The sequence below is a fragment of the Triplophysa dalaica genome, chromosome 7, assembly GCF_015846415.1.
Source record: "Triplophysa dalaica isolate WHDGS20190420 chromosome 7, ASM1584641v1, whole genome shotgun sequence".
Taxonomy (NCBI): domain Eukaryota; kingdom Metazoa; phylum Chordata; class Actinopteri; order Cypriniformes; family Nemacheilidae; genus Triplophysa; species Triplophysa dalaica.
Genome location: NC_079548.1, coordinates 21,540,429 through 21,565,734, shown reverse-complemented (window position 1 = coordinate 21,565,734; position 25,306 = coordinate 21,540,429). Strand labels below are relative to the sequence as shown.

The window sequence follows — 25,306 nt, the reverse complement described above, 5'->3', positions numbered from 1 at the left end:
TGCTTTGTTGACTTGGTTTCCGACTCTTGTAAAAAAAGGCCTAAAACACATTTGACGGGATGTGTTTTACGAGCATCTTTGTACCCAGGGTAATGAACCCATGACCCGTGTGCAATAAATGCAATGCTGAATTGAGTTGGTGGTACAGGTAGAACAAATATGTGTAATATGTCAAGTAATGTTATTCACCGGGCTCTCTCTGCTGTCTGGTGTCTTGATTGAACATGTTGGCCAGTGGACTCGTCTGAGGAGGCGCTGGAGGTGGGATCATTGCTTCGGAGTTGATCTGTACAGGTAGAAAAATCACAGATAAGAATGGACTACAACAGATGAGCACACTGAGGTCTGTGTGGTGTAAGAGGGTAGTGTCTTCACCCTGCTGTGACGCGAGGGAGCTGGAGACGCCTGAGGAGTGATGGACACTGGAGTTTGCAGACCTTCGATCACAGACATGATGCTCTCTGGAACATTAGAGGCATCAGTGCATTTGTCCTGCCAGCTGTTAATGTTCTCCGTGAGAATCTCTCGAGCCTGTGAGAAGACAAGAAAGCCACCCCATTTATAGAAAAACAAAACAAATCCAGCATACAATCCTTTTCACATTGTAAACGGAGAACTTGTGTTTTTGAAATAACATAATAAACCTTGTTGTGGAAACCTCCCATCTGATTCGAGAAGTTGCAGTGTTTGTCCACCAGGAAACAGAAGCGTCTCTTCTCCTCCAGCAGAGCCTCGCGAAAGCCATCAGCGATGAACTTCTGCATGTCCATCTGACGGTGAGTGAGAGTCTCTATACACTGCGAGAGAGAGAGAGAGAGAGAGAGAGAGAGAGAGAGGTCACAATGGTCTTATCAGCTGTTCGACAGATGAACATGTGATTGTGAAGAATGCTGACATCATCTTGCAGTAAAGATGTAAAGGCATTGTGAGGGAACAAAGTGACCAATGAAAGATAGTCCAGCTTAAATGTCACACATTGTGTTAAAGGGAGATGGGTTTCTATCAGTTAAGCGCCTGTTCGTCATGTACAATAGACATTGCTGATTTAAGATAACACTAGCAAATAATGTCAGTGATAAAACATTCACTGGAAGAGTCGGCTCGGATTAGTTTGACATCAAATAAAAGACTGCCCATTGAACTTCTTTATATGAAGGTTGAATTTGAATCTTTTAAGGCCACATTCACTTTCCCTGTATGGACAATGACCTGAGCGTTGCTAGCGCCATGCTCTAACCACTGAGCCACAGGTAGGCTAATCGTCTTTTCGTAGGTTCCACAGAAGGAAAACGTGGGTTTGGATTGTTATAAAAGATCTGTAAACGACGACAGATGAGGACGTTTTGGAATGATAATCCCCTGAAAAGGTTTGGAAAGTTCTGGCAGGTGCACATCATGCTAAACATGTGGTCATTGGAAGCTGTTTCATGAAGGTGTGTTCACACGACACGCCCACCCGGCAGCATAATGAAGGTGATGTAAGCGAGCCGGTTCCATCATGTCTATAGTCTTGACTGTGATCTCTCTGATCACTGTTTACCCTCTTCCTCCTCTCACTGGTTGTCATGAAAAAAGGAGATTTAGTGGTTCGGTGCTGTTCAGCGCAATGGCTTTCTGCGTCTCTATCTGTCTGTGTGTGTCTCTCTGATTTAACTCCTCCCACCCACAGACTGGTGAGACAAGTATGACTCAATCGACTTCAAGTTCCTACAAAACCTTTTGTTCATCATGTTTGGACAACTTGCGTGAAGCCTCTCCCAATAGTGTAAAGACGTTTTTCCAGTACATATGAATTACAGGCAAATGAGCGACATATTTCTCGTAGTCAAAATGAAACTATGCATATTTTAAATGTTTACATCGGTGAAGTCACTACAGTTCGATGGATACAGTACTATTTAATAGTCTTTTAATAGTTGTGACCTTCTCTAGTTTGTATTATGTGCACATTTTTGAAAAAGAAAATCTACTCATTTTAGGATACAAATAAAAAATGATCACCTGCCACTTTTTTCCTTCACACCTTTTCAATTGTTTTTCGGTATGTTGGATAGGCAATATTGTGGAAAGTCAAAGGGACAGTACACACCAAAACGTATTTACTCTTCTAAACACAAAGGAAAATATTTGGAAGAACCTAGCAGATCTTCTACCCCGTTTACTGTCCAAGTAGGGAAAATAAATACTATGAGGGACGATCTGCTAGGTTGGTGACATTTTTCCAAATATCTTCCTTTGTGTTTAACAGAACGAAGAAATGTATATAAAACCTCCCAGTCCTCGCTGACTTGAATCTACAAATTGAATTGCGCCCCGTTTCCCGTCTCCATCTGATCCTCTACATGGATTGTTCATTTAGAGGAAGGTCCAGCCTGTTATTCTGTTGTTTTTTAGGCACAGGTGCCGGCTATAAATGGCTTATGAAAACAAAGGCTGGTGGTGCAGGAAGGGCCGGGTGACGGCGGATCTTGGGGGCAGTCCCTCTACATCAGAAGTCAGGGAAAGACCTGAGGACTCCATTTAATCCACTTCCTCCATTGTTTGGCAACTCAGCGTGAAACACACGCTCATACTGAAATAAACTCCAACGTTGGTTACATGACCTTAATCCATTCTAATTACACAGACGTGTGCAGTGATTCAGAAACCTTCAATGTCTGATCTGTTTCAATGTATGCAGTGTCCATATCTGTGTGTTCTGTGTTGTAAGCTTGAGAGACGGACAGTGCGAGAGTGTTTCTCATGACGGACCCCTGCTAGTGCTGAAACCTGTTGCTATGGACACCTTCACTCTCCCCCGTGGAGAAAAGTAGAAGAAAAGAGGACGTGTCACGCATCAGGGGAGACGACACAAGAAACACATAATTCTCACCTAAATGGGAAAAACTCAGAAAGACAGAATCAGGCTACTGTCTATACACGCAGCTGCCTATGGAGACCACACCTTCATCATCATAACACCTCAACATATCGATTTCTGGGTTATGAGTCAAGAATACTGCCCAATAGTTTCTGAATTGCTATCTATTACGTACACTGCTTGTTTCTCTTTCCTGTGCCTTAGCCCTTCCTATGTTTTACCTTCACACAATTTTGCTTTGAAAGACGGTCAATCATATATAACATGATGTAAAATATCACAATAAGCCTGCCATTTTCTATGTTACAGTTTTTAGATGGCAAACACAAGGAAGGCTCTTGGAGAAGAAAGGGGTGAGATCAGGAAAAGTGCGAGAGCAGTTAAATGTCAAGGTGTCAATGGTTTGCTGTCTGGATGAAAGAAAAGAGCTATGTTTCTTATCGCAGACGACACTGTGGCTGACACATCCATCCATCAACGGCGAGTTAGAGAGAGAGCCTTCTTTCAAGAAAAGGTATTAGCCATTATCGTGGACACGTGCAGAGAAAAGAAATGAATCACTGCAGGTAAAGCATGTGGCATACTTCTTTTTTTACGTGTACAGCCGAATGCACAGCCTTGCAAAGTATACCGTATACACGTAAAAAGGGAACTATAGACGGTTTCATCGGGCAGGCAAGTGTCTGACCACCAGTTAACCTCTGGTTTGTGTTTGGCTAGTGTCTTATAATATAACCATTTATATTTAATTTAATTTATGTTACTATTGATTTATATGATTATTTTACTTAATAATAATGGATTTTGTTGGTCGCATTTAAAGAAACTATATAGTACAGTGACATCTAATGATTGAGCTTGGTATCGCACTCTAAATTAAAATATTGGAGAGACAAGTTTTGGCAAGTTAAAGTTCTTCTCGGTTTCTTTAGATTGTGATCAGAAATAATCTACAGGCACTCTATTGTTTGTGAATGTGTGCCGGAAGTTAAGTAAAAAAAGTACAGTTTATTTATGTTGTTAATATGAAACCATCTATACTTCATCCTTTACCCTGATGAACAGCGCATCATGTGACTCTTGATATTTAAGATGACTTGTTGCTTTCAGACTGTAAATGCAGATCAGATTTCATATGTCCTGAATTTTAGGACATCGTTCAGCAGGACGACACTGAACCGTATGGTGCACATAAAGGCGGTCATGGGTGTGTATGTTTTTGAGGTATGCCTGTGTGACTGTGATTGGTTTCGGCCTCATTTCCTGTTGGATGTGAAAAACAACATTCTACCTGATTTTATATTGAGAAATATTTTACTATTGGTGCAGGGTGCGGTCCTGTGTAATGAATTGTAAATGTAAAAACACGCATACCTCGTTCTCTTTGCTCTCGTACTTGGAGGCGTTCTTCCCTTGACTTTTCCTCCTGAGTTTCTTCAAGTCTGACTGTGACCTCTCCAGCGAGTCCTGCTTCATTCTGTGCTCCGTCTGGTATCTCTTGAACGTGGCCTGTGGACAGACACAACTAGATCAGCATCTCTCGTTGGACAAGGACGTGTCGACGCGAGTTTGATTTACTGTGCCGGTGCAGACGGGAAACGAGACAGTGTGACAGGAGTCTATCTGACATTCATTTTAGGGGTGTCCTCGACTAAGGATTTACATAGTCGAATCAGAGTTGTCACGTCTTGACTATATTCGACTGATAGTCAAATTGAACGTGTGCGTGCATCTGTGGACCACACCAGGTGGTTAACAAGGGTACGGCGCTAAGTGCAGTGCAACATTAATACACCAAAAAACAATCAAACATTTATTTACAGAAATTCTTTAGAACGGAATATACATTTATAATAAATACAAATAAAAACAAAATAAGCCAGATGATTCAAGTCACAATGTGCAAAATAAATGTGTTCAGGCAAATGTCTGAAATACGGAGGAACATATATTCAAAACAAAAGCCACAAATAGTAAAATTAATGGACATTTTCCATAAACATCACGTGACAATGCTGAGCCACTGGGTAGACCAGATCTCGCCTCAAAACTATTTCTAAAACTACTCTATAATAATTCAGTTTTTATTAAACGGGAATACAGCACGTTCATTACCAATGAACTAACAATAAAGTACTGTATTTACGCATGTAAAGGAGGACTGCTTTAGTCTTAATTCATATTCATATGCCCAGACATTCAGTAAGTGACAAATGTTTGGAAACGGTGTACACATTCATTTGTGGGTGCATGCGGAATATGCGCCGGGGGTTTCGGTACCCACCCCGAAAAATGTCCCATTTCTTTACATCATTTTTGGTAGCGCAGTGCGTGCCCGTCTGCTACTCCACTGCCCATATAACCAAATGGCATGATCCCCATTGCATGACACCCCTGTGAAGGTTTGACTGTGACATTGGTAGTCGAATCAGGCTCCTCCTTTCGAAGGATCGAATCTTGACTATTCGGGGTCACCCCTACTTCATTTATGATGAAAATGCATTGTCTGCATTTGCAACTAGTTTGCATACAAACAGCAACGCAGCGCGATTCAACTCTTTATAGGTGTGTTTTATGTTCTATCGCAAACTACACACAGCTTTATAACCAAGCAATAAGCAAACGTTCCCTGCAAGTTGGACTTATTTGAACAGAAGGTGTTCAATAAACTGTTTAAAATAAAAGTCATTCATTTGAGTTCTCCCAGACGAGCCTGTTTTTATCTTTTATTTTTATGTAATGTTGACTGATAAAACAGCTTGCTTGTAAACTAACCATAAAGCATTTCATAGTTAAGATAGGGAAATAAGTAAGCCTTTATATAAATAAGAAGCCTTGTAAAAAAGAGGAGAAAACACTCCTTGCTTCTTTTAATGTTGACGTGAAAGACTGTGTGTCCATGATATTTTGTCCCTCATAATCAATCAGACATTACAAAAACAAACAAAGGTTGTTGTCTTTAAAATAACATGCACTGATAAATCACCCCCAGTAAAATGCATTAGGAAAGCTATAAGGTTCAATGTCATATTGATTTCAAGCCAGATTTCAATTATAAAGTAGCTTCTCCACTAGGGATGTTAAAAAAATATATTAAAAAATCTCACTGTATGATATTACCTCCGTATAAAGTCCACGGTACAATATTTTTTGCAATATTTAAAGTGACAAATGATGACTTGGAAACGTTCCATAAGCATCCTCTTTTCTTTATCCTCTATTCACAACTGTTGCCTTGAGGTCTGATCTATAGTATGAGACGGGATATATGACCTAGAAATCCATTTTATAAAATAAAATAATTGCACCAGATGGATCTCGACAAAGTTTACATCTATTATTTTTTCTAACATTCTCTCTGTTCGGCCTGGACAGGGTTCTTCACTGCGACCATTTCAGTCGCATTTGCCATTGGAAATAAGTCTGTGCGACCCAGAAAAAATATTTGTGCGACTGACCCGATCTGAACTAATAACCAATTTAAATACAATCAAATTGAGAAACCATGACTTCCAAATGTGCCTCCATTTATATTACGTGACATTATGCACTAGTGCTCCCAAATAAATAAGTTACCATGCAGCCCTGCCGAAGACCTATCGTCTCATACAGTCATGTGACCATAATATGGCCGCCTCCAAAATACTAATGTCATGTTGCCAGCAGCCATATCACCCTGTATCCCAAGACTGGTTGCACACTGAAGCTAAGCAGGGCTGAGCCTGGTCAGTACCTGGATGGGAGACCTCCTGGGAAAGCAAGGTCGCTGCTGAAAGAGGTGTTAGTGAGGCCAGCAGGGGGTGCTCACCCTGTGGTCTGTGTGGGTGCTAATGCAACAGTACAGTGACGGGGACACTAAACTGTCAAAATGCGCCGTCCTTTGGATGAGACGTTAAACCAAGGTCCTGACTCTCTGTGGTCATTAAGAATCCTATGGCACTTCTCATAAAGAGCAGGTGTGTAACCCCGGTGTCCTGGCCAGATTCCCTCCAACGGCCCTTGTCAATCATGGCCTTCAAATATTCCCCACCCTCTGATTTGGCTCTATCTCTCCTCTCCACCTATAGCTGTTGTGTTGTGAGCGCACTGGCGCCGTTGTATTGTGGCTGCCGTCGCATCATCCAAGTGGATGCTGCACACAGGTGGTGTTTGAGGAGAGACCCCCCTCATATGATTGTAAAGCGCTTTGGGTGTACAGAAATACACATAAAAGTGCTAAATAAAATCCTCATTCATTCATTCTCAATAATATAGAGACAATTTTGATATTGCAATAACATAATATTGTTACATCCCTACTGTATTCTCCACCAGTGATGAAGCTCACCGTCATGTATTTCACATCCATGTCTGTTTTCTTCTCCAACTCCGCGATAACCTCCCGATGAAAGCGTTTAAACTGTACAGACAGAAAGAGATCAAATATGAAAACTGTAACTTGTCAACATACAGATAAATAATAGTTGAAGCTGTTGGCCCACATATGCATAACAACACACATATTGTTCATAAAGCAAGGCAGAAATAAATGAATGTCCTTGAATGAGTCAACAGGTTATTTACTGTTGTTGTGTAAGTTTAAGTGCTTATATCGAGGAGATGAGTCAAAGAGAAACACAGGGATACCCACACACGCTTACCCATCAACCAAATGAACGAGAGTGCCTACATCAAAACACAAGTGCCCCCACACAACCTTTCTGTCATTATGGGCCAGTAATCTGTTTTTAGAATGAGATCCCACACTAGCAGTGTTTGCCCACACGTCCTGACATCTTCATTAATGTGTTAATTCATTCAGAAACTCCTGATTTAATCCTAAAGAGAAAACTCACTTTGCTGGATGAATCTGCCGGAATGGAGATGATGGTTCAGATGCGATTTGCAGATATTACGGGTTCTTTGTTTAATAGCTGCATTGATCTTGTCCTTGCGAAGCCTCGGCTAAATGACTAAATATAAATGTAAATCTTCAAGAATATTTTATTGTAACATGGTACTGTGAAGATGGTACTCGAAAGCGTTTTAAGTGTTGTTTATCATACGGCTCGTAGAAATGCTTGATTCTGATTGGCCAGTCGCGACATTTGCAGGTTCATTATTCCCAGATAAAAACTTCTCAAAACGAATAACACACTGTAACCCGGATGCAGCAAAACATTTTGAGTGTTTTTTTGACAAAATAAATATAAATACGTCTTTATAACATATACAGTATATATTAGCTTTCCTGTAGCATAGTGGGTACAGAATGGCGTTAGCAACGCTAAGGTCATGAGTAGGATCCCAGCGATTTCACATACGTAGAAACAAATGTGTAGTAAAATTCAATGTAAGTCGCTTTGGATAAAAGCATCTACCAAATGCATAATACATGTAAATGTATGACATTATATTTACAAATGATTAAGCCAAATTGCCTGTTTATGACATTTGAACGACGTTTCTTACCTTAAAACCGAAAGTAAACGGCTTTTCGTCACAGAAGGTCTGCATTAAGTAAAAATTAGCTAATAAAATATTTCAAATTCACATGTCCACTTTTTTCTAATGTGCCAAGTAGTCGTGTAATAAGCTAGATAATGTATAAGCAGCCGAAATAAGTCCCTCCATTGTGATAATTTGGGATAATTTGTCAGTTGTTTAATTAAATATGATAAAACATATTGTACTCCATAATAGATTTTAGTAAGTGAACACATGTAATGGTGGTTTAAAGGGGTCATATGGCGGGAATACGTGTTTTTCTATGTCTTTGGTGTGTTATAAGTTGCCCATGGATGTATTAGTGTGGGAAAAAAAAGATGCATTCTATTTAGAAGCGAATGCTCACACAGAACTCCCTGAAATGCCTTGTGTAACCACACCCCCACAAATCTACATCAGTTGGTGGTATGATTTGACTTAGCCCACCCAAATCTATACGCCAGTGAGGCGGGCGTACTTGTAAATCTCATTGTATCGTCGCCGCCGCAGCCATGTCATGGAGACGCTGTGTGTTTCATTGCGAAAAGAAAACCTCTATGTTTGCTCTTCCAAAAGATGAGACAACTAAAAACGAATGGATACATTTTATTTACAACACTGTTCAAGAACAATACAATTCGAATATTCAAGTTTGTGCAGTGCATTTCACAGATGATTGCTTCATGAACCCGGGAGAGATCAAGGCCGGCTGTGCACGATGCTTTTGTTAAAAAGTGGGCCCATTCCAACCATTACAACTTCACAAGGACAGTCTGACGCTTCAGATTCACAGCCTCTAAGTATATTTTCATTGTAAAAGACTTTGTTACAGACTAACGGGACTAGAGTTGGTCATGTGTTTGTAGCGCATGTTGTTTCTTCGTGTGATCTGCAAATGCAGACACGCCCGCAATGTGAAAATAGACAACATAAGCCCTAATAATCAGTAATCATGTTCCAACTAGAGGCAACAAATGTTATGTTTATAATGGGGTTTATTGTCCTTGTTGAGTCGCAGCGAGAAATGATGTAACACTGCTCGATCACTAACGGCAAATCTTAATAACGTCGTATATAAAACAGTAAGATGTAGTTTTATAACATATATATTTTATTAAAACCTTACCAATCCTTTACATCCTGCTCAAGTCGCGCTGGTAAAGTTGATGTATCTGCTTGATCATCTTCATTTTCTGTATCAGATTCGGGCTTGAATTGATAAGTATAGTACCAATGACATTTTATCACCTGTCAGTACAATTGCTTTGGAACCTGGTGTTCCAAATATGCTAAGAGGCGTTACATTTCCGTCACACGCTTGAAGTATTCAACCAATCACTACACACTGGTTAACTGGCCGATCATAGCACACCTTGCTGTTCAGAGCCACGAACTTTGTTAAAAATCCACGAGTTTCAAAGTGTATAAATATTGCATTACATCTAAAACTATCGATAATATTCATTTTGGCTGTGTCATATGACTCCGTTAAGATAAAGATGCTCACTTTACTTGCTGTACAATAATGTATCTAACACACATACTCAAAATACATATGTAACATAATAGTCATGGCTAAATATTTATATGGTCACTGACATCTGTCTTATATAGCTTAATAGACATTTAAAAGTAGCATTCTTTGGCAAGATTGTGTTGCGTTTCATCTTCAACTTCAAATCAAAATGATTGTTCTGTCACATCTATTAACTAGAAACATTAACTACGACTAGCAAAAAAAATATATTTTATTAGTTAAATTACAGGATGCAAACTTTAGTGTAGCTAGTGGACCAAGCTACAATCCATGCAATTTTGGCGCTTTAGTTTGGCAATTTGTTTCTATGTGGTATTCAGAAACACGTAAATATGATAAGTGACGTGACAACTCAAACTTTAACCTTAGGTCGGCAGCGCTTCGCCTTCCCCCATTCATCTCCATGTGAGGGTTGTCCAGGCTGTTTACATCAAAGTGCAAGACCATGTGACTGAGTTTAATTGAATCTACTTTACAGTGATTTGACGTGTCCGCATCAACACTATATCAATACCGTATTACCAAAAACCAAACATGAGGGAAAAAAACAACACGATTGCTACTATTGTAAATGACAGCACTTTTCATTTTTGGGTGAACTATTTCTTGAAAGAGAGGGTTTTCTATCATGCAGTCTTTTTTGAATGTACAGGCCAGCAGTGTGCAGCTTTGGATGTGCATGCGAGTGTTGCATTAGCAGGAACGGCCGTGTCATCATTAGGCGCGGGGCTCAGGTGCAGGAGCGGGCATGTTCGAACCTGCACCCATCAAAAATACAGTCCAACACACAGTAGGTGTGTCCAGCTCATTTCTCTGTGTCCTCCAATAGAACTGCCAGGAATGAGATCTGCATCTGTCTAGTTTGCGGCAAATGAGATACATTTGATATAAGATTATGTGGATGGGGTTAACTTGTTTGGGTGTGTGCGAGTCTATGTATTTAGGCTGCCTGAGGGTATGTTTACAGAAAGGAAATACACACACAGTTCTTTCTTAACAGGGACAAACTCACATTTTCTTCCAGCTCCACATTGACTTTTCGGTGGACGTCTGAGATCTCAATCAAAACAACCCCTGAGGAGAGAGAGAAACACTTATCAACATCTCACACCAACACGAAGGGCATTAACACATGTGTTGTTTTTATTTTATTAGTGCGCAGAATTCCCCGGACTACCGAACCCCCACAGACTTGTTTTCCAAGAATGATCGTTCCTAAGAGCAGCTCCTGTAATTAAAACACGGTCTGTGATATTTCTCCCAGCATGCACCTATCCACCACAATCAAACAGGGATTACACAGCAGGGCCTTTTATAAAGAATCTGCCCATAGTCGATATTGTGATTTTCTGAGAACTGATTCTCAGACATGCTTTAATTAATTAATATGTAATGCATCGTTTTAGCAGAGCAAAGGTGTGGATTCCATTCCCCAAGAATCACTCAAGTCATTAAATGTACAGTATACCTTGAATAAACCTTTGGATAAAATATGTTTGTCAATTGCATGAATGTAAACTTAGACAGATAAAGAAACAGACAACGAGTTCCTGTTCAAGAGACCAATTACTCTGACATCTGCGGAAAGATCTTAGCTCTGCCCTGGGGAAAAACTGCGTGTGGATAGGGAAGAAAATAACAAAATTTTCCATAAAAACAATGGTACAGTCTCTCCCTGTCTGTCCTTTGTCTCTATAATCGGTCCAGACATTACCGCTCCCTTGCATTTTTTTTTTATGTTTTTGAAAGTTTTGGTTATATTTCTGTAACTTAAATAAATAGGTTAAAATGTAATGCATCCCTTATAAATAAATATTAGTGGTGGGCATAGATTATTTTTTTTAATCTAGATTAATCTAGATTAATTCCAAGATTAATCTAGATTAATTCCAAGATTAATCTAGATTAATCTAGATTAAAATGGCTCATTTGAATTCTGCCAAGGCATTCAGAATATGTGTGCTACCCAAATAATGACTAAAAGTAAGTCTTTGAGAACAGGTTTCTCAAGCCAGGTGGCGCATTAGACCAGGGGCTCATCTCCTGTTTCCAAAATGCATCTCAAACTGCTTGAGAAAGCTGTTCTACTATGATAATTGGTGATGAAAATTAAATTATGTTCAATAAAATGAACTTGTGTTTACTTCCGCATTAGCTAAGGGATGATTTGCGTTTAGGTGGTACTTGAGACTGGAAGAGCTCCTACAGTACATTTACATTTAGTCATTTAGCAGACGCTTTTATCCAAAGCGACTTACAAAGAGTGAGGGAGCAACAAGCGACCTGTCATACAGGAGCCATAATACATTAGATCTCAATACAAAGTTACTGGTTTCAACTAAAGCTAGACCACTACCTGTTGAGAAAGTATTTTTTAAACCAATTCCGCATTGCACAAGGTGCAAACAACCTTAGTCTTGTCGATGTTTCTATTGGGAAGTTTCTTAAAAATTAATATTCCCTGAAGCAAACCCGGCGGCTTCATAGCTGCATCCATGTTAGGAGGTCACGTTTGATGCGGTAATTTCACAGTAACGTTATGTTGTGTTCAGACCAAACGCGAATGGCGTGTCAAGCGCGAGTGATTTATATGTTAATGCAAAGAGCCAATAGACCTACTTGCTGCGCGAATCGCGCGAATGAAGCCCTGGTTATGAGATGATGAGGCGGCTTCTGCTTCCGCGAATGACGCGAATCACACGAGTTGAAAAATCTCGTTCTCGCACCGTACAGTGCAGTTAAGCTGGTATACATCCGCGCTAAAATATCAAGGTGAAAGTCATCATAGCTTGCGTAGTATAGACCCAGCTCCCAACCCAACTTTGAGAATAGATTAACGGCGACATTTTTTTTATCGCGCGATAAGAGTCTCACTGCGTTAACGCCGTTAACGCCGTTAACGGCCCACCACTAATAAATATATATATATTTGGAAAAATTTGAGGGGGAGTAAATGATAACAGAATTTTAGGAGAATCCCTTTAACAAAACCATTTATCGAAAGAATAACACTCACACACACAGACTGTACATAAAAACCAAAATTGCTCAGCAATTCTGACAAGTCAGACATTAAAAGTCAAAGTTTATGGTTAACGGCAGTGAGTTTGTTATAAAAGTGCTATTTAGCTTTTAATGGTATTTATTTAGGTGTGCAGTTTTGGAAGATGGTTAGTTTTAGGCACTTATTTCACACAAAAGCTGTGAAGTTGCATATTAAAACAATATATGTATATTAAATAAACAAAATCAATACTGCCTTACTAACTGATTAGGAAATTATGATTCTGACACAATAAAAACGATCGGGGAACTGGTACCTTGCTTTTTTACAGATAACAAGAACTAAGTCAATCCACTAAAAATGGCCCAGATATATTTCAATTCGATTCTATGCTGCTAAGAGATGTTTCTAATGAGTCAGTAGAAGGCCACATAGCTCTTTTTACTTAAACCTTTTCTTTAAATCTCATAGCAAAGTGAATTTAGAACTGGTTCTGAGGCATTGAGAAACAGGCAGGGAGTACAGAGCTGTCATTTGATAAATAAATGAAAAGTAAACTTCTGATCACAAGTAACAAGGTTAGTATAGAACAGCAGATGTGAGTTCTCTACCTCAGCAGACCTACTTGAATATTATCTGCTCTCTGACCCTGAATCATCTTATCAACAGCTTCAGTTCAGGCATGTTTAAAGGACTTTTGTTTATGTGTGTTTATAGCAATGCCATAAAAGAAAGATTAGGGCATGTGAAGCATGAAGCACTGAGCCCTGTCCATTCAACATTTTCCTACTAATAAAAAAGCTATTTTGGGCCGGGTTATTGCCTTTTGGAGCATGTGGATGGTTCAATAAATCTGCTTACATCATCCTAATTTTATTCTACAGGATAAGGATTTTCAGCGTTTGCCTCAGAGTAAATCATTTGTGATTTTTTAACTTTGGTTAATGGAGTGTCCAACAACAAGTTTACGAACATACACGGTGTAAAAACACTTTCATTTTCTAATAATAGACAGTTATTATTACCCTACTTCTTAACTGACTTGTGATTCGTTCGAGGAATCATCTGTCTAATCCCCTCCTTTCTGTCAGCCTACTCTGATCTGATTGGTCAGATGGTCTAGTCTGCTGTGATTGGTCTACCATGTGCAGGATTGCAAATGTAACGTAAGCGGGCATTACACAGAGTGACGCAAATCTGACCCTGAATCAAACGAACGAGTCGTCTGTCTTTCTAGTTTTAGTTCCGACTCAACTCCATTTTTCCCAAGCCAATACCTTTTTTATTCATTCACTTTCGGCTTCACAACTTGGCAGACTGCTTACATTCACACACTGCAACATTACACACGGCATGAATTGATTTTAAGGACAGCGATAAATGTTATGTACTCATAAAGAGTACATAACATGAGATAGTTAAAATTATATTAAATGCAGTGCGTAATGTTGCCGTGTTTGAAAGTAAGCAGTCTGCCAAGTTGTAAATCCGAAGGTGAATGAATAACAAAGTTTTTGGCTTGGAAAAAAGGGAGTCGATTTACGCAAACAAGTCGTCCCTAGTCCGAGCCTCAGATTTCGTCACTACATGTTTGATAGGACTGCCCGCGAAATCTTCACTCTTCTCCCCAAAACACAGTAGCTTGTGAGCCACATTTGCGGGAGACTAATCACAGCAAACTAGACCATCTGATCAATCACATCAGACTAGGCTAGCGGAAAGGAGGGGATTAACAATAACTGCCTATTGTTACGAAACACCATGTATGTACATAAACTTGTTGTTGGAAACTCCATAAACGAAAGTAGGTCCTTAATAATCCGTAGTTATGTCCTCTTTAAGAGAAATATCCATATTGACAGTGCTATGAACGATAATGTCTAACATTCATTATCGCTCTGCTACACGCCAACGAGAAGTTTCACTTCGATTCGCTTCAGAAGACCTTTGTTAAGACCCCGGAGCCGTGTTGAGCCGTTCTGTGATCGATGGACTCACCCTTTTTGGAGCTTAAAAAAAATTGCCCCCCATTCTACCGCTTGGAGCTTCGAAAACTGTGAATGGTGCTGAAGTGTAACCTAACGAACCAAATTCACAGAAGGCTCCAACTACGCAAACTGCTATCCAATCAAAGCAGTAGGCGTTTACTTATAAAATCTTCAATGCGGCGCAACCCCATTAAAACGTCCGTTTGCAGATCTGGGCTCAAAACCTGTGTAGAAAATAGCCTATTACTTATTGATTTTGATGTTTTTGAATGTTGAAACCACGCAAACGTCGTAAGTAGACCGCATACATCAGAATAAAACAATAAATAAGCACAGTTCATGAGACCTTTAATTAATCTACCCAGATAAAAACAATTACACACATTATATGACTCGGTGCCTCGGTGCCCAGTAATAAATAAACTGTTGATTTGTTTTATCTGCCTTTTTCATGCTACTGTATATCCAATGTGCCAATGTTTTTTTTTATTTGATGAAACACCAGATGACACAACCGCAAATAATAACTCCACAAATCCTTTATTTAGTATAATATAGATTAGGGATGTAACAATATAAAAATCTCACTGTACCATTATACCTTGGTATAAAGTCCACGTTACAAATATTTATTGCGATATTTGAGATTATACATGAAGACTTGGAAACTTGCCATAAGCATCCGCTCTTCTTTATCCTCTCATCATAACTGTTGCTTAGAGGTATGAGTTCTAGTATGAGATGTGTCAATTGACCTAAACATTTCTTTTTGCTTTTGCACAAAAAAAGAAAAAAAACCCCCAAAAAACCCGGCCGGTCAGTCTCACTTCTTGCCGATTCCAAGCCGATCCTATGTTGCCAGCGACGCATGCAATAACGTCACAGCTGTCAGTATAGTCAAAGGCACAAGTAAACATCCGTTTGCAACGGCTGTCTTTATAGGACTGGGTGGTTCCACCGAACTAAGCGAGTCTCCCACACACACACATCATGTCGTGCACAGACACAGAGATGCACAATTATTTGACTGTCCGGTAGTTCATCTTTCGTTCTCCGTCTACTTCGGGTATGTACTACATGCTAACTGTAATGCTAAACTCTGACACATGCTAAACTCATGTTGAGGTCGTTCACTATGTGTAAACAAAATGTTAATTCCATTCAACCCGATTGATTGTGTTACGTTGAGACTATGGTAATTTCTCTGAGGTAAAATTGCATTCAACACGACTTCAACTTGTTTTAAAAAATCTGAAAATAAAAAATGGATAAATCAACCAATACTTGTGATATTATCTCATTGAGTTCTTCACTAACACAAAAAGGGCAAATAAATATACATCTTTAGAGTAACGTTAGAATTCAATCATAAGACTTTTAACTTTTTATTGAAGTTGCAGCTAAAATCAACCCACTTCTTTTAATACTACAGACCCAAGATAAAGACAAGTTACTTTACATTTCAGAAAAAATAAAATAAAGCAATGCTTCATAAACAGAAACAGACAAGAATATATTTTAAGTATTTTATTGTTATCATGACTCTTGTGCGACGAATACAAAAATGAAAAAGCTTAATTAAGTTACATTTTTAGTTATATTTTATTATTTTTACTTATTTTCAGTCACAGAGTTCTTCGATTTAAGAGTTATTTGGGCAAAAGAAGATTCTGTAATTTAATGCAGGTTGGAGAACAGCATATAGGGAAATTTGGGGAAATTGTAATGTTCAATAATTTATGTAATTAAAATAAAACAAATATTATGAAAAATGTGTATTGAAGAAAAGTTTATGTTTTTTTATATACACTCACTTTTAATTGGAATCGTCAGGTTTCACTTGAAATTGCAATCGGTGCATCTCAGAATTTACAGATTTGTTGTCCTCAACAGTATTTGAAATTTCAGTTAGGCTAATAGTTTTTATATCGTTATCTTATTTATTGAGATAACATAGGTAAAGCAAACAAACAAATAACTAGACAATATTATTTATTTATCACTTTTCAGGTGGGGATAGTTCACATTTTGGGAGGGCCAGTAAAAATTTTAATCACTTTCCCGACGGAGGCAGTAAAAAAAATCCTAAATGCTAAGCCCTTCATCCCTAATATAGAGTCATCTAAACTTAGTTGAGCTGATTTGTATTCAGCTGTGTCAGTAACTGAAGCCCTGTTGAAGCTGTGATGGTATGTGATGTGATGGGAGGACAGTGTTTGATCAAAGAGCTGCTGTAGGTGCCACCCAGTCACTCACAGAAACTTCCACTGCTTAGAACAAAAGCTGCACGCAGGGTGCGGTGGACAATGACTACAGAGATATGACAGTGACATGAGCAAAGCTTTACAGTACTCAGTCACTCTGTGATACAATAGATCACCCATCGCTTCACTCTTATCAAAGACAACAACAGCAAACATTCCAACAATACAATGAGCATGAAACAGAAAACTGGTGTGTCTGCAATGAATCAAAAGTCACTGCCTTCAGCCACACCATTTGAATTTCATAGCACAGAATCAACACAGAGTATTAGGACAATACAGTAGCATGAGCCATGAGAGACTGAAATAGTACTCATTAACAGCAATGTTTTAAAAAGAAAGTAATTGTATAAAACTACTACTAGTGATTATTTAATGTGAAAAAACATATATTTGTCATGGTTCCACCTCTCCTTGTCAGGTATTTCTTGGTTTAGAGGTGGAATCATACAGAATCCTCTGTTTCATGTGGGAGAGAGACGATTTCATCTCTCTCTTGTCTCGTCATCGTTCCTACCCTCCTGTTCCCTAGTTTGTGTTGATTAGCTTTCCTTGATTGTAATCCCTTGCACCTGTTCCCTCTTGTTATCTTCCCTATAAGAGTCCTCACGTTTCATTGTCTTGTGCGCGTTCATTGTAAGTGTTACCTTGCATGTTTTAGACGTGTCTGTATGCTGTAGATGTTTACCTTGTTCCTGTTGAGGTCTTGCCTGGTTCCTGTTAGTCATTGTTCTTTGTATGCTGTCTATCAACCCTGTGTCTAGTAAGTCTTAGTTTAGTGTTTGTTCCCAGTGTTTGTTTTGTAGTTTAGTAAGTTAGTGTCCTTGTTAAAGTTTATAGTTTCTCCTGTCTTGTTTTCCCCATTGTGGGTTTTGTTTTGCCTGTTTTGTCTTGTTATTTGTAATAAATAGATCTGTTTACCCCTTCACCTCCTGTTGTCCTGCCTTGCAATTGGGTTCCCATTGAGATTCATAACAATATTACTATATACTAGGCTACACAACTATTGGGGGATTCGTATACTTATATTTGTCACTGTTTTGATCATTTTTTAAATCAGACAAAAAACATGCATAGTATACCATAGTTTTTACAGAACACAAGGCACACCAAAGTCTATTTGATGGATGTTGTGGCCATGTTTGCAACGTCTCTGGGTATTTATTTGTCATAGCAAGACCACAGTCATGTTTCATTGAATTGGGAATTGTGCGAGACTGTACAGTGCCTCACATGCAACAAAAAATCTGTCTGTGCCAGTGTAGTATGCGTGCGCTACAGTTTTGCACGTGTTTTAGACAGAGCCGCTTGTTTGTGTGAGGTATGTTTGTCGCCGTACTTGTCTGTGTACGGTGTAATCAATGGTGCACTGATATTTTGTTGACTGGTTTTTGTGTTTACAACTTGTTTTACTGCTGCACTGAGTCCATATTTAGAGCCCTGTTATTTCAGTGATGTGGAAAACAGGGAAGGAATAGCGGAGGCGCTATCCGGCTTTTAAAGGGGTGTTGCAACGATGTGTCTTGCATTCTGACTTCTTTACAATGTAAACAAGCTGTCTTCTCATGCTTAAAATGGTCAACGTGTCAAAAAACGAGTTGGGCTTACTACATTGTATTTCTGTGCTCGATACACTCCCCCAGCGATCATACAGGTTTCAGAACATATAAAACTGTTTCTTAAAAAAAAAATTGTACTCCCTTATTGGACAATTCTCCAGGAAAAGCACACGGCACGACCACAAGGCAGCATGGAGAGCAGGAAAAGGAGCATGCGCAGACGTCACTTTCACTTGTAAGCAGGAGAGAGAGAGCATATGTTCGCGAAGTTCTGGTGTTTGTTTGTTCACTGCACTTGGGTGATAAATGTTATATAAACGGTGGATATAACTGAGGATTTGAAGATGGAAAGAAACGTGTATAAGGAGCCGTCCTTGAACTAAAAGATGCCGGACATGAACCGCATGCAGTGAGTGAAACTGATGTCCGTGTTTTGTTGACAATGTGCCTTAGATCAGCCTACCTCTCCCACCTGCACGCACCGTTTATCTTTTATAAATGTAATCAAACTAAATACTCTTCGAAGAAACGATGTATGCAATACTACTCTAAAGGTACTCAAGATTAATATGAGATTGGCATAAACCGTGTGTGTTAGGGCCGCTTCAAAATGTGTCACCTGCTTGTTTTGCTTGAATGAGCTGCATGCATTTGTCTGCCTCTCTGTGTGAGGACATGAACACCTGAACTCCTTGCGCTGATCTGAGAGGTTATTTCATAAGCATTTCACTGTTAGAGAAAAGATATCATCAATCACACAATCTTTGCGACGCCCCGTCAAAATAAAAGTCTGAAACTTGAACATCTAGATTAAAAACACTGTATTATGTTATAATATTTCCTATAATAAATTGTTGTATTCTAGCTGTAAATTGATAAACTATAAACACTATATAAGAGTACATTTATATTTACTAAAGTAATATTTAATATATATTACATATAGCATAAAATAATAGATCAAAAACACCATTGTATCTGCAAAAGGAGGAATTTTATTGCAGTTCACAATAGTAAATAATATACCGCATACTACAGAATGTGGACAAATATATAATAACTGTATAGTAAAAGAATGGAAAACACAGAACTCCTAAATATTAAAACGGAAGAAAGAAACATGGGAAAAACTAAATTATACAGCCCTAATTTGCCCAACTGTAACTTTATTGTTCTTCTTCCGTTACCTTCCTATTTATGTGATAAACCACGCATAAATATTTTTTTTTCTAATATAACAGTCGTTTTATATTTTTGGGCCTGATTTACAAAACTGTAACCTCTGTAATAACGTACAGCCCTGACAGGTATTTCTAACACCATAATAAAATAGCGTATTTTGACCAACAAACAAACCTGACATCGAACCTGAAGTCTTTATCGACTGCTGATTGGCTCTTTTAACCTCAATGTGGGAGATCCTTCGCCAGTGCACCCACACTGAGCATTGCATTCTCTCACCATTCATAGTAACGGTAGCTGAGTATCTATTCATATCTACTGTCTATACTAGCTAGTATGCAACAGATATTATACAATCAGTGCCATTGAGATTCATCACAATGCACTGAATCACACAGATGCGGTTCAATGGTCACTACAATATGAGGAGGTTGGTGAGACTCACTGTGTTCATCAGCTATCCAAGAAATCATTCAGATTCAGAATTTAGTCTGAACTAATCATTTTATAAACAAAAGACGTCAAAGATGATGAACGTATGGATGTGCGTTTTGGAGATCACTGACAGGCACTGACCTCCTCCACAATCCACTATCTAACCCAAGGCTGATATGGCTGTTAATGTGTGTGTGTTTTGACTGCTGTCCTATGCACAGCCTTGCCAAGCACAGTTCAAACAACATGTGAGAATAAAGGTCACCAGAACGCCCTGGTAAAAAGCTTCCTTTGTGGTTCCAGCAAGGCAGTGTGTGTTCTTGTGTACGTGTGTTGGACAGCCACAGTTACACAAATCAAGCCAGAGGGGGGTAGACACTAAAGCATGTGACACGACAGCACGTGACAAATAAACAAGAACAAATATGAACATATTCTGTTATAACACTCTTAAATGTGTGACAATTTGTATTCAATGTAATCATTCACCATTTAGACTGAAAGTAAGAGATTTACTTTTTCCGAAAACAGTGTTTATTGTCTAAAATAATGTTTTTTTTTCTCCCTGTAGGCGGTTCAGGAGTATAAACACAGAAAGAACAGCTTTTAGTAAAAACTTGCTGGGTTGAAATCTGTTGTTCAACAGTCACTTCCAAGCTTTTGATGCTTTGATTAGATATTTCTTCGTTGACAGTAGGGCTGCAACAACGAATCGATAAAATCGATAAAAATCGATTAGTAAAAAAGTTGTCAACGAATTTCATTATCGATTCGTTGTGTCGCGCGACGCGGAGACGTTTGGTTATTAAAAAAAAAACTTTATTTGAGCGCGGAGCGAAGTAAACACACTCGGTCTCTCTCGCGCACTGATGCTAGCAGAGTTCGGCGCCTCATATACAGGGCGGAGCAAAAATAAAAAAACGAGCGGAGGAAAGATACATGACGGAGGCAGAGAAATCAGCGCGACCCAAGTCATCATAGGTGCGGGAGCATTTCACACTAAATAAACAGAAAAACTGTGTTAACTACAAAATATGCAAACGCGACATGGCGGGAGCAACGCGGCAATGATCCAGCACCTGAAACTCAAACATGTTTGAGTCTGTGATGAGGAGGAAGGGAGTTCAACAGCAGGTTAAGTCATTACAGAATCCTACTTTTGTTCCGTTTCGAAGTGAAGAACGTGATGTCTCTGGTGCTGGTGTTTACTCATTATCCAGATTGACAAGCATCACAAGTTAGCATTAGCTCGTTAATAACAGTATAATCAGAAGTGGTGTAGTTACTTTGCGCTTTGCATTGTAAGACTAAAGACACGTTTTTATTCACTCGCCTTTTTTGGACCATTCATTTATCAATCTGTTGTCATGTATAGCTACACTGTAAAACTTCCTTAGTAATTTTGTCTAATTTCCAGTCCAAATATGTAAAAAATCTTAAATCAAGATTACTAGACAAGAAAATTGATTGATGCTTAAAACTTCTGTTTGAAATTATATCTCATTAAGATTATTTTTGTACCCCATTGGCAGATAATTTTTCTTGCTTTAAGCAAACAATCACTTAATTTGAGGTGTTTTTTCAGAAAACAAGACATAATTTCTTATGCTTTTTCATGTGTCTAGTACATGTTTCTTGATATAAGATTTTTTTTTTAATTTGGACTGACAACAGGACAAAACTACTAAGTTAGAAAAGCAATTTTTGCAGTGTATATTCTGTGCTTTCTCCCATATAGGTTATTATTGACAAATATATTTGTGTGTGTTGTACTTTTTAATTTAATTTTAAAGTTCTTTTATAGCTCTTGGTCATCTTAAGCTTTGTTAAAATGTGGTGTATAAATGAAGCTTGCACTTACTACAATGATGGTAGTAATTGAATGAATAAGCTTCAAGTGAATTTGAGAGAGAGAGTGTGTGTGTGTGTCAGTGTTTGTCAGTGTGTGCGTCTGCAAAAGTGTGTGCGTCTGCGAGTGTGTGCATCTGCGAGTGTCTGTCTGCAGTGTAGTGTAGAGAACAAGTTCTTACATTCAAACCTAATCCTGTTAAGTTTTCTGATTTGTATTCATATTTGTATACACTTTAGTTTTTATAAATTATTTATTGTTCTGGCTGCTCAGGTGGCACATTTATTTAAAAAAAGTCTATATATTTGGCAGATGTAAAGCATACATGTGTATGTTTTTTGTGTTAGTCCATTTTTATTTGATTTTATTATTTTTATAACAGCTCAGGGATGTTCAAGGAGCAACATGCTTGTGCACTTTCTAAAGATTTTAGTTCTGTTTTTGAATAAAGGGTTGGAAATGAATGCTTTTCTTGGTTTTTGTTTTTATCCGATTCATCGATTAATCGAAAAAATTACTTACAGATTAATCGATTATTAAAATAATCGTTAGTTGCAGCCCTAGTTGACAGCACGCCCTGAAAAAATGCTAGCATATAAAAACATGCGCATAAGTTTCTCAAACGTTGAATACAAATAACTATAACAGTGAGTTATACCCACTGACTTTTGTTCACTGTTTATGACTGATATTAATACCAGTGCATGCTTGCATGAGGAGTTTGGCCATTATCTGAAGTCTGTTTATATAAGCCATATTGATTGTTGACTTCATGTTGACTTTATCTGACATAACACTAGAGAAAAGGGAAAAATCTGTTTTAATCTTAATCCTGGACTCGACATTTATGACGAGCAACTGTTGATGAATAACTGCTCTTATTAATGCTTGATTTTGATTGGTCAGTCGCGACATTTGCAGGTTCGTTATTCCAATATAACAACCTCTCAAAACAAATAACACACGGTAACCCGGATACAGCAAATCTTTTTTGTCTGTTTTTTTTTTTTACAAATTAAATGTATATATATATTTATAAATATAAAAAATATATTTTAATATCATATATGACATATATATATATATATATATATATATATATATATATATATATATAAACAAATGATTAAACCAAATTGCCGGTTCGTGACACTTGAACCTCGTTTCTTACCTTAAAACCTAAATGAAATGGCTTTTCCTCACAGAAAGTTCTGCATTCGGTAAAAATGAGCTAATAAAATATTTCAAATTCACATGTCATGTCCAGTTTTTTTCACATGTGGCAAGTAGCCATGTAATAGGTGGGATAATGTGCAAGGAGCCGGCTGTTATTGCGAAATAAGCCCTTTCAGTGTGATACAAGACCCTTCGCTTTGTGTCGGGTCGTGAACACACTGTCGGGCCTTATTTCTGCGATAACAACAAGCTACCTGTACATAACTTATCATACTTGTTATGTAACAGTATTGCCTTGACATTGTTTATACTTTAGTAGGATATAGAGGATTTAAAAAAAAATGTAAATATTTTGTTTCGCCTGTCTGATTGTGAGCCAATGGGAGTCTCTTCTTCTTCTAGGTTTTTTTTACTGTTTAATAAACAATAACCTGGGAATGCCTATATTTGTTACCTGGGAAGTTCTATTATGCCAATGAACGGGTAAGAAACATAATAAAATCAAACTTCTTCATATGATTCACACAATTTTTTCCCCATCCACAGTTTTGGATATCGCCAATGATACTGAACTGACTTGAAGTCTAGTGCCCTGATGCACCAGGATAAGAAGTATAGACATGCACACCAGAAACACAGCGACTGATTTGCATCTTCTCTGGCTGCAGTTCAATCCTGCTTTGTTTATGTGTTCTTCCCACAGAACAACATGATACCTGGCAACAGGTTAGATAATCTAAACCGAACGATCTTAACAAAGTGTCTGACTCTCACTCAAAACAGACAATAGGCTAGTTGCACAAAGCCGCCATATTAGATTTTCTATCAGCGTGTGTGTGGGCAGGATTATTTCCGCAAAAATGTGTGTTTTTTTTTTTAGATAAAAATAAGAAACTGATATATCAGTGATATGACAGAAAAAACGTACCCCGTTTCGCCAACACAACTCGACATAACAGAAAAGAAGACTACCATTCCCTCCCGTTTATTCTATAATCTATGCAGATGTGCAGGGCTCTAGCGTGCGACCAATTTGGTCCAGTTTGGATCTTATTTCTCAATGGTGCGACTAAAAATAATCAGACGTCGCACGGGTGTGACCAGCCGTTCGAGGGAGACAAAAAGTCTCTGCAACTCTGAAACTCTCCCTGTGATTCAACATCAGACACACATTAGCCCCATATCGTGGTCTAAACCAATCAGAAAGAGTGAAGGGCGGGCCCCCCTCTAATTGGCCGTTGTCCAGATATTCCTGTAGGTGTGTGTACCAGAGGTCTCAGTAACCGAAATGCTCTTTCATTTTTTACCAGTGACCTAAAAATCTGAAGGCCGTCTGTCATTTTGGTGGATTACAATGAGGGGAATTTGTAAATCCCTGTTTCTCTTCATTAGAGCGTGATATGCTCGCGAAGCGACCTGCGTGTGTTCACCTGTCATTGTTACTGACTAGACATATGTGATGCGATCTGGGAAAACCAGAAGGATGTCGCGCTGGGACGCGGGAAAGACAGTTCACCTATCAAAGTAAACCACATAACATGAAGAATGAATAAGTATTAATGCACATTTCCAGCCAGTCCTGTGTAAACTATGCCATGCAAAGTTTTGTATACCATGTTTTCGTGAGATGACAGAGATCCCAGTCTGCAGCACTGGGTGTTATCCCTGTTCCGCTGCTCAAATGAGCCGGACCGCGATCGCAAAACATACAAGAGATGATCAAAAGTCCAGACACTATGCACATGATAAACAACGTAAAACTTGCTTCACTGCTTATTAGTTGTTGTCTGTAATGTTTGTTAGTTTCATAGTGATAATGGCAGAGCTCTCGTTGCACCATTTTCATTACTTTTGTTTTATTCATACGGTTTTGTACAGTATTTGTATAGATTTCGTTAAATTGTTATTAAAGTAAGTCTGTTTCCACTGTAAAGTGACTGTAACTTGTGTAACTGGACTGTTGTGCTTTTATTTTCATCACTGAAC

General features: G+C 38.5%; 1 protein-coding gene across 1 annotated transcript in view; it reads right to left on the bottom strand.

The window, feature by feature from the left end:
- Positions 1-25,306, bottom strand: part of baiap2l1b (BAR/IMD domain containing adaptor protein 2 like 1b) — a 45,566-nt gene that overhangs the window by 12,551 nt on the left and 7,709 nt on the right. The window contains exons 4-9 of the mRNA XM_056753045.1: positions 10,876-10,937; positions 7,188-7,259; positions 4,235-4,369; positions 645-797; positions 376-531; positions 190-286 (exon numbers count right to left, since the gene is read on the bottom strand). Coding sequence (XP_056609023.1) covers positions 190-286; positions 376-531; positions 645-797; positions 4,235-4,369; positions 7,188-7,259; positions 10,876-10,937 — 675 coding nt within the window. The remainder of the gene's footprint in view (positions 1-189; positions 287-375; positions 532-644; positions 798-4,234; positions 4,370-7,187; positions 7,260-10,875; positions 10,938-25,306) is intronic.